Below are 10,750 nucleotides of genomic sequence, written 5' to 3' on the forward strand. Positions count from 1 at the left end.
ATTATTTCCCGATAACATTCCTATCATAAATAAAATTGATTGTTCTTAAGAAATTTGAGTTTAAGCGCTACTTTATCGATGGAATGGAACGTTGAAATCTTGCAAACTGTCGTCAAATGTGGACTACTGTTGAAAATGTTATATTTTCCCTAAGGGCGTTTTAGTCTTTTTATAATTCTCCTATATTAGGGTTTCTCTTTTAACTCTTCTCGAAAGGGAATTCTTTGACCGGCGGGTGCGAATCAGTAGCTGTTAACCTATAGAAAGGCTAAGTGAAGTACTTCTCGGGACTTCTCTTTTCTTCTTACTTATCAATCGGGGTCTTATCTACTCGCTTTCAAACGATCTTCCGCCGCCTTCTAAGTTCTGGCCATAGACTTAAGGTGTGAAATAATAATATCTCTTCTATCACGGTTTTTTCTCCCTGGTCTATGGTTTTCCACGTAAACCGTATGTTCTTCTTCCTTTCTTTATTTAATATGGTATTAGAGCATGGTGACAAAACCCTAGCCGCTATAGAAGAAAATCAATCACCAACCCTAGCTAGTTGTAACTACAGCAGAAATGATCAGCACCGCTGCTATTCAGGCAACTGTCGACTAGTATATTCGATCAATTCTCAATCCGGGGAGTGCACAGCTGGCGCCGAGAGTCCAACAGTCGATCGGGACCGGTCCAGCCGCGCCGCAGGGAGTCCAGCAGTCGATCGGACTTAGAACAACTGCTTCCGCAGCCATCGCTGGGATCTTCGAGCCACATCTGATGTTGCCTAAACCGAGCCATCTCCAAGGTCAATCGAAGCCCCAACTGTGGTCCGAGTAGGTCACGATCTCCCACCGGCCGGCACCCCAGCCACAACCTCAGTCACAGCCATTCCAGCCTTCAGCCGTCAACCATACGAGTGAAGCTTCCTCTTCCTTTTCCTATGGGCAGAAACCTTCTTCATCAGCCCTGTTTATTCCTCCTCAACATGGGTCGACTGGTCATGGTGAGTCGGGCTTGATGGGTCAATCTCTGTTTGGAGTCCAACAACAATTAGCCAGTCTTCAGCAAAAAATTGCGGCTTTTGGGGCTGTTTTTGGGGCCACAACAAACCTTCCAACAAATCCTGTAAACCTTTTTTTCCAGTTTACCATTGTATTTGGAAAATTCGGTAACAACTTTCCCTAATTTACCTACTACGAATATTTTATCTAGATCTGTGGCCAATTCTACAGGGATGATCACAGAAGAGAAGCTGAATGGCCAGAATTATTTCTCCTAGTCCCAGTCTATTAAAATGGTCCTCGAGGGGCGACATAAGTTTGGGTATTTAACTGGTGAGATACCAAAACCGAAACTTGGGGATCCTCAAGAGCGCGTCTGGAAGGGAGAAGACTCTTTACTCCGCTCGATCCTAGCATGGAACCTCAAATTGAAAAATCCTTGTTGTATTCTGCTACTACTTGAGACATTTGAGATGCAGTCCAGAAACTGTATTCTAAAAGGCAGAACGCATCACATCTGTATACCTTACAAAAACAGGTCCATGAATGCAAACAAGGGACCATGGACGTGACTTAGGAGATAGATTTGTGTCGTTAGATTGTCTGGGATTGCTCGTGTGGTGGGATTCAATATTCGGAGATTGAGGAAGTTTATCGTATTTATGACTTCCTTGTTGGGTTAAACTCTAAATTTGATACTGTTCCCAGTCGAATACTGGGACAAAGGCCGATACCGTCTCTCATGGAGGTTTGTTCCGAAGTCCAATTAGAAGAAGATAGATCAAGTGCTATGAATGGTTTTGTGATTGCTGTTGTGGATTCCGCTACGTTCAAGGTGAAATCTTCTGGGTCTAATAGTGACAAGCAAAATGGTAAATCTCCTCCATATGTGAACACTGCAAGAAACTGTGGCACACTAAGGATCGGTGTTGGAAGCTACATGGTCAACCCCCAAATGACAAACGTCGCCCTCCAAATGACAAGTCAAAGTTTGGTCGAGCACTCGTGAGTGAATCTCCTAATGTTGCACCACAGTCTCAGGTGACCAATTAGAGTGACCCAGGTACTGTTAGGATCGATATGATTGTCCAATCAGGTACCCCTCAATCTTTTGGTTTTCTTATTGAGGGAAAAGAATCATGGATACTAGATTCAGGAGTGACAGATCACTTAACTGGCTCATCTGATCGATTTCTCTCATATTCTCCAAGTGTTGGTAATGAGAGAATTCGGATTGCAGATGGGTCTCTTACTCCTGTTGCCAGGAGAGGTCATATGTCTCATTTCCAAGGGTTGATCTTACAAAATGTGTTGCACGTTCCGAAAATTTCCTACAATTTGTTGTCTGTCAGTAAAATAACTAGGGATTTAAACTGCAGAGTTATTTTCTCACCAGATACTGTTTTTTTTCAAAACTTGAGCTCGAGGACGACGATTGGCACTGCTCGACATGATAGGGGGCCTCTATTTCCTTTCTGATGATGTTGCCTTTAGGAGTTTTCCTAGGACTAGTTTGTTATCTTCATTTACAACTTCTGAAAAAGATCATTTGTTATGGGATTTTTGTCTTGGTCATTCAAACTTTCAATATATGAAACATTTATTTCCCCATTTATTTCACAGTGTGGATGTTCTTTCTTTGTCTTGTGATGTTAGTATACGTGCAAAATAGCACCGGGTCACCTTCCCTTCTCAACCTTACAAACTTTCCCAACCATTCCATCTGGTTCATAGTAATGTTTTGGGTCCTTCAAACATCACTACTTTGTCCGGCAAGTGTTGTTTTTGTAACTTTTATTGATGACCACACCCATCTTACATGGGTGTTTCTTTTCACTGACAAATCAGAAGTGACGTATGTCTTCCAACAATTCTATACTACAGTAGAGACACAGTTTAACACCAAGATTGTCATTCTTCAGAGTGACAATGGGCGGGAGTTTGTTAATAACACCCTTCGTGAGTTCTTGACTTCGAAAAGTGTTGTCCATCAAAATTCGTGTGCTTANCAGAGTGACAATGGGCGGGAGTTTGTTAATAACACCCTTCGTGAGTTCTTGACTTCGAAAAGTGTTGTCCATCAAAATTCGTGTGCTTATACTCCTCAACAAATGGGGTGGCTGAACGAAAAAATCGTCACCTCATTGAGGTTGCTCAATCCCTCATGCTCCCTACATCTCTTCCCTCGTACTTATGGGGGATGTTGTTCTAACTGCAGCCCATCTCATTGATCGAATGCCCTCTCGTTTTCTCAAATTCCAGACACATCTAGAGTGTTTCAAGGAGTCTTACTTATCCACGCATCTCATTCCAGATGTTCCTCTTCGAGTGTTTGGGTGTACCACTTTTGTCCATAGTCACGGTCCTCACCAGACTAAATTTTCTCCTGGCTCAAAAGTGTGTCTTTGTCAAGTATCCGCTTCACCAGCGAGGCTATAAGTGCTTTCATTCGTCCTAGTACTGTCTCTATGGATGTGACGTTTCTTGAGGATAAACCCTTTTTTCCCGTTAGTCCTCTTCAGGGGGGAGAACACTAGTGATGAGACTAACTCGTCCACATATTCTATTCCTTTGGACTTTCTTCCTGAGCCTATCCTAGCTACAAATGACAATGTCCTTCCTACTAAACAAGTACCCCGGATAACGTACTACAAGAAGAATCTTAGAAAGGAAATAGCGCCTCCTGCTACTCCACCGAATACTGTCCATGACTCGGAACCGGCACCAGCTCAAGCTCAAGGTACTTCTATTCTTGATATTGTTCCTAATAGTAATGATGAATGCGTTGAGGGTGATGTAGTTGAAAGTGATGAAACTAATGAGGTTGTTCCAGACAAGGTCAAAACTGCAGGTAGTAATGAGTCATCAAGAGATACTCATGAGAGTGAGAACTTGCCAAAAATAAGCAAGTGTGATCACCCTTCTCGTACTAATGAGAGGTCAGGTAAAACAGGAGATTATAGTGCCACTCTTGATATACCCATTGTTCTACGAAAAGGGACTAAGTCGTGTACTAAGTATTCCATGCATAGTTTCCTTTCGTATAGTAACTTGTCTTCAGGGTTTAGAGCTTTCACTACTAACCTGGATACTATAACAATACCGACCAATGTGCATACAGCCATGGAAATTCCCGAGTAGAAGGTTGTTGTTATGGAAGAGATGAAAGCTCTTGAAACCAATAAAATGTAGACCTTGTAGCTCTCCCTAAAGGTCATAAAACAATTGGGTGCTAATGGGTGTTCGCTGTTAAGTATAAGTCTGATGGAACTACTGATAGATACAAGGCCAGACTAGTTGCTAAATGATTTACTCAGACATATGGAAATTCCCGTATGAATACTCAAAAGGGTTTACTCAGATTGTTAAGTATACAAGGCACTACTAACCTGGATACTGTAACAATATCGACCAATGTGCATACAGCCATGGAAATTCACAAGTGGAAGGTTGTTGTTATGGAAGAGATGAAAGCTCTTGAAACAAATAAAACGTGGGACCTTGTAGCTCTCCCTAAAGGTCATAAAACAATTGGGTGCTAATGGGTGTTCACTGTTAAGTATTAGTCTGATGGAACTACTAATAGATACAAGGCCAGACTGGTTGCTAAAGGGTTTACTTAGACATGGGATCCATTACTCGGAAACTTTCTCCAGTGGCAAAACTGAACACGATTTGAGTTCTTCTCTCAGTAGCCGTTAACGAAGACTAGCCCCTCCATCAACTTGATGTGAAGAATGCATTCTTGAAAGGTGAATTAGAAAAAGAGGTCTATATGAGCCCTTATCCTGGATTTGAAGCTCGATTTGATTGTCAAGTTTGTAATCTCAAAAAATCCCTATATGGTTTGAAGCAATCTCTGAGAGCTTGGTTTGACAGGTTCACCACCTTTGTTAGGTCCCAAGGTTTCATTCAGAGGCACTCTGATCACACCTTGTTCACAAAGAAGTCAACATCAAGAAAGATGGTTGTTCTAATTGTGTATGTTGATGATATTGTTTTGTCAGAAGACGATATTGCTGAAATTGTCAAACTAAAACAGAAAATGGTAGATGAGTTTGAGATATTTTCTTGGAATGGAGGTGGCAAGATCGAGAGAAGAAATATTTGTTTCTCAACGAAAATATACGCTGGATTTGTTGAGAGAGACAAGGATGATTGGATGTAAACCCGTTAATACCCCTATTGAAGTCAATGCAAAGCTGGGAGATTCTGTCGACAGAGTTCCTGTTAATAAAGAAAGGTACCGTATCTAGTAGGAAAACTGATTTACATATCTCATACTAGACCGGATATATCCTATTGTTAGTATGGTTAGTCAGTTTATGCAAGCTCCCTACGAGAAACTATATGGAGGCTGTTACTCGAATTCTGAGGTATTTGAAATCAACTCTGGGAAAGGGCTTAATGTTTAGGAAACATGACAGGAGATGCATTGAGGCTTATACTGACTCAAATTGGGCAGGATCTGTTACAAATAGAAAGTCAACTTCAAGGTATTGTACCTTTGTGTGGGGTAATCTAGTTACTTGGCGGAGTAAGAAACAAGGTGTGGTTGCTAGAAGCAGTGCGGAAGTGGAATACAGGGCTATGAGTCTAGGAATATGCAAAGAGATGTGGTTGAAGAAAGTTTTGTCTGATCTTCACTAAGACAGTGATGCTCTTATGAAACTCTAGTGTGATAATAAGGCAGCTATAAGTATAGCCAACAACCCTATGCAACATGATAGAACTAAACATGTGGAGATTGACAGACACTTCATCGAAGAAAAACTTGATAGTGGCAGTATTTGTATTCCCGACATTCCTTCCGATCAATAAGTTGCTGACATTCTCACCAAAGGATTACCAAGACAAAACTTTGATACTTGTGTTAGCAAGTTGGGTCTTATTGACATTTACGCCCCAACTTGAGTGGGAGTGTTGAAAATGTTGTATTTGCCTAAGGGCGTTTTTGTCTTTTTATAATTCTCTTCTGTATTAGGGTTTTCCTTGGTCTATTTATATTTGTGTCTGTGGTGCGTCGTAAGGTGTGAAATAATAATATCTCTTCTATCGTGATTTTTTTTCCCTGGTCTAGGGTTTTCCACAAAAATCGTGTGTTCTTCTTCTTCCTTTCTTTATTTCAATAAATACAATATGTATTCTTCTTTTCCTTTTCTTTGATATTTGTGAGTGTCCAGCCCACATGCGCACCTCACAAGACAATCTATCTAACTCTATAACATTTGGGTGCCAAGGAAACTCGTAGGATATTAAATCCTAGGTAGGTGACCACCATGGATTGAACGCATTTTCTTTAAGTACTTTATTAAACTCATAGCCTATATTGACCACTACTCAACCCATGATGGTTCCTACAATATAATCCAAAGAAGGTGATCATCATGAATTGAACACATTTCCTCTAAGCCCTTTATTAAACCCATAGCCTACATTGACCACTAGCCAACCTATGATGGGGCTAATACAAGGTGTATTCTCAATAGTTCTTTAGGAATGAAGATGAACAAAAGCTACAATATTCTAACAAAGTATGATGTAGAAAGTCTTAAATGTATTTCTTGAGATCTTTCTTGTATTTTGTGTGAGGTTTCTTGGGTCTTTGTATCAATTTCTTGTGGTTGGTCTTCATGTCACACAAAAAAAAAAAAAAAAAAAAAAAAAAAAAAAAAAAAAAAAAAGAACGAAAAAAAAATCTTGGTTGGTCTTTGTTAAGTTTTCTAGTCTTGGTTAAATGTTGTTTAAATGCAGTTGAAGTTTAGGTCTTGGGATTTGACTATTTGGTTTGTTATTCCTTGGCAAAGCATACAATCCAACCTATAAATATGTGTATTCACGAGTTGTTTTAGCTAATTGAATAATATTAAATACTCTCCAAGAATTGGTTTACAGCAGAGTGCTCTACCTTCTGGTCCTCGGAAGGAGGAGGAGATTTTTAGGTTGATATTTGGAGTTAAATTCTACCAGAACATTCTACCTATCTACACAAAAAAAGGTCTTCCATTCATGATATGTGGGATTCTAGACAGGGATGGTCTCTTTATTACAAGAGAAATTTAAAGAATGAAGAGTTTGATGAGTGGCTTGATCTTATGAATTGCCTACATGGTGTCCATCTATCCACTGGCAAGGAGAAATGGATTTGGGAGCCAGATGCCAAAGGTTCTTTCTCCACAAAATCCCTTTCCCACGTTTTGGGAGCTGATTGGGTTTCCTCGGATCACCCCTTCCATGCTGCTATATGGAATGACTCATACCCAAAAAAGATCAAGTTCTTCATTTAGGAAGTTAGTCACAATGTCATTACATTTGCAAGTCTGATCCTAACTCATCTAATCACCTCTTCATACACTGTCACTTTGCATAGAGGTTTTGGAAGGAAATCTTCATTTCTTTTGGGTGGCACATAGCCCTCCCCAAAGATACTAGTGGTGTCCTCACCTACACTCTCATCGGTCATCCTTTCACAAAACAAAAGAAAATTATATGGATGCACCCGATACGTGCTTTCTTATGGATTACATGGAAGGAGAGAAACAAGTGTCGTTTCACACATAAGGGAAGCTCTTTTGATAAATTTTTATGATCTTATTATCTTTCATGCTATGTCTTGGTGTAAATGTTCATCTTTCTTTAAATCAAAATACACCCTTCCGTCCCTTTTGATCAATTGGAGAATTCTTATGTAACTCTACTGGCTTCGGCCCCGACCCTTTTTTGTAAATTTCATAGATCAATGAAATTTGTTTCCTATCAATATGTGTGTGTGTGTGTGGAGTTAAATTGTTTATTTACATATCTCTCTTGTGCACCTTCACACAATCATTTTGTAATTAACCCCTGTTTCTAAGACTAGCCAAGTTGGCATCTTTTCTTTTACACCTTGGTGAAATAAGACAGTGCTTTTGTGTAAATTTTGTCTATTGATGAAATTTGTTTCCTCCCAAAATGAAAAGTAATAAACAGGCAAAGAAAACAAAGGTTTACTAAACGTACCTTATCAGCATGTAAGAAAAATGAAGAAGGGTAGTACTCCACTAAAAGTTCAAAAAATTTGAAAGCCATCATCCGAACATCAATGGATAAGTGAATCATTGCATTGAAAATATAACCCATCAATAAGGAAATGAAGAGGCCTTGATTTTCCTGGTTTTAATTGACAAAAGAACTATCAAACAAATGTTTTCTTCAACAAGCACAAGCACATTCAAGCTTAGCTAATTTAACTCACAGAAATCGAGAGAGTTACCTCCTTACAACCAGGGAAGATAACTGACTTCAAAAGCTGATATAGTGTCTCGCGAACCATTTTATCACTATCATCAATGCGTTCGCGCAATTTCTCAATAACAGTATAGCGATGTAACCTCAACTCCGCAGGGTATTTAATGAATAAATCTCTGATGCCCACCAAAGCACCTATTAACTCTCAGAGAAGAGTAGATGATTAGAATAGAGGAACAAAACCCTTCCAGAATGGAACACATATATCGAGGTATACCTTTACGAATCTTAGCATTGTAGTGGGATGTTTGCTGGAGAAGCTCCTTCAAAGTCAACCCTTTTTTATTCACAGCTAAACCTGCCTTCTCTGATGCAACGCTCTGCTCGGGCAAAATAATAGCTGACATTGTGCATATTAAACCTTGGTTACAGCAGTACATGCAACCTATGCAGCTTAAAGAATATTTTTCACTCTTTATAACTTACCTTTTGATTTAATTTCAATGTTTGTAGCATTCTTTGGCGGTGGCAATTTCCTGCCTATCTTTCGCTTGATTTTCTGTAAAATAAAATATAATAATAATTAAAATGAAACCATGCCGCAGAACTAGGTTTTTTCATCCTTTTCTTTGAGGGAAGTAATGTTGAAGAAATATACCTTAAAATCAATTCCACTCTTTTTTTGCTTCTTTGAGGCAGCTTTGGAGCGCACCATACCCGTTTACCTGAAAAATTGTAATAGCTTAAACAAATAAACTACTAAAACTCATGATATCCTACTCCTTTGTGATATCATCATAAGGTTGGGAGTCTGCTGAATATCAAAGCAGCTTAGGCAAGCTTAGCCTACTAATGGAACTTTTTGTAACGACATATCCTACTCCTTTCACATAGTTAGTTGCCTAAATTCCAGTATCATCCCTTCTAATCATTATATTTCTTCTTTAAAAAAAATGCAGTAGCTTGCTAATAACAGACTCTAAAGTGGAAAGCCAGAACCATAGGATTTCTCTCTCTAATTCTCCTATCGCCACATTCAAACTCTAGCCTTCTCACTCTTTAATACCATTGTCACTAAGCCATAGAATCACAATAATTACAGGCGTTCATTAGTTCAACATAAACAGAGATTCACCTCTTCTCGACTTAAATGAAAATATGAAGATATAGAGAAATAAGGAAACAATATAAGACCAGAAAAAAAGGGGCAAAAACCAACGAAAACCGCACACGTACTGGTTGGTGTTTCAAGGAACTGAAACCTGCAGATTCGAAGCAGTTGGAGAGCGGGTAATCCGAATCTATGATCGACTAAGCATGTGACTGAAGTGAAAAATATGCCGCTGCTCACTGCTGTCCGTCGGAAGGAACGCCGTAGAACGCCGCAATCGTCGTCCAAACGCGTCTACGAAGCCGTGGGCTGAGGCTGTCGTTCCAGGCACACTTTGAAGGAGTTGCCGTGGGTCTGGTTCCCTTCCGTAGTTCGCTGCCGCTTGGTCTGAGGTCGCGCGCAGGAGTTGCCGAGGAGCTGGTCGTGTGGGTTTTCGGCGAAGAGGGGTTTGGTGGCCGGAGAAAAACGAAAAAGTAGAGAGGGAGGTTAGGCGGCTGTTGGAAAACGGTGGGGAAAGGGTGATGCGCGAGGTAAATTTTAAATTATATTGTAATTTTTAAAAATATTTATGAAAATGTGATTCTTTTAAAAATATTTAGAAAAATATTGTAACTTTTTAATAATTACATTATCTCTCTTCTCTCTCAATTTCCACTAATCTCTAGTCATAATTCACATTTTCCTCTCTTCCCTCTTCCCCTTTCTATCCTCTCTTAATCTTTGTTCTTCTTTATTCCACTATTTCTCTTCTTTCATTTTTCCTTTCCTTTTCATCAAATTTACTTAACTATAAAATTCAAATATTATTCATCAATGGCCTTTGGATTTATTTTTGTTAACTTCTGATTTTTTTTTAGAAGTTCTAATTTTAATTTGATTTTATGATGGAAAATGATAATCCGTTTTAAATTTCATTCGTATTGTGATTTAAAAAGAGGGAGAAAAAATGATAAAAGATTTTGGCGTCGAATTTTAAATATTCTTAAATCAATAGGTTAATTTAGAAAATTCAAATTGAACCATTTTATTTATATATCTATTTTTAGGAAGATCACTTATATACTTTAAACATAATGTAAACACAATTAAAAATTATGGCAAAATAAAAAAAAATTAATCAATTACTGTAAATAAAACAAAGTTTATGGTTTGATACAATTAGAAATAAACATTAGGCAATAATACATCTTCAGTCCCTAAGTTTTGATTATAGTTTTTATTTGGTCTTTAGGTTTAAAATGTTATACATCTAGTCCTTAAATTCTAAGGGGTGTTTCAATTTAGTCCACAAATTTTAAAATATTACAATTTTACCCTTGAGATTTGAGTTTTATTTCAATTTGGTCCATGGATTTAAAAATTTTACATTTTTAACCTCGAATTTTCATTAAATACTTATTTTTAATCATTAACATCAATTTCTATT

General features: G+C 38.5%; 1 protein-coding gene across 3 annotated transcripts in view; it reads right to left on the reverse strand.

Moving 5' to 3' along the window:
- LOC120091545 overlaps positions 1 to 9,861 on the reverse strand; it is a 30,144-nt gene extending 20,283 nt beyond the window's left edge. The window contains exons 1-6 of one of the 3 annotated variants that reach the window (XM_039049631.1): positions 9,476 to 9,861; positions 8,872 to 8,938; positions 8,700 to 8,772; positions 8,491 to 8,613; positions 8,239 to 8,408; positions 7,986 to 8,135 (exon numbers count right to left, since the gene is read on the reverse strand). In XM_039049631.1, coding sequence (XP_038905559.1) covers positions 7,986 to 8,135; positions 8,239 to 8,408; positions 8,491 to 8,613; positions 8,700 to 8,772; positions 8,872 to 8,928 — 573 coding nt within the window. In that variant the 5' untranslated portion in view covers positions 8,929 to 8,938; positions 9,476 to 9,861. Of the gene's footprint in view, positions 1 to 7,985; positions 8,136 to 8,238; positions 8,409 to 8,490; positions 8,614 to 8,699; positions 8,773 to 8,871; positions 8,939 to 9,449 lie in introns of all 3 variants that reach the window. The other 2 variants (XM_039049630.1, XM_039049632.1) reach the window with 2 other exon arrangements.
- Between the last annotated feature and the right edge of the window lie 889 nt (positions 9,862 to 10,750).

Source organism: Benincasa hispida, chromosome 11, assembly GCF_009727055.1.
Source record: "Benincasa hispida cultivar B227 chromosome 11, ASM972705v1, whole genome shotgun sequence".
NCBI classification, from domain to species: Eukaryota; Viridiplantae; Streptophyta; class Magnoliopsida; order Cucurbitales; family Cucurbitaceae; genus Benincasa; species Benincasa hispida.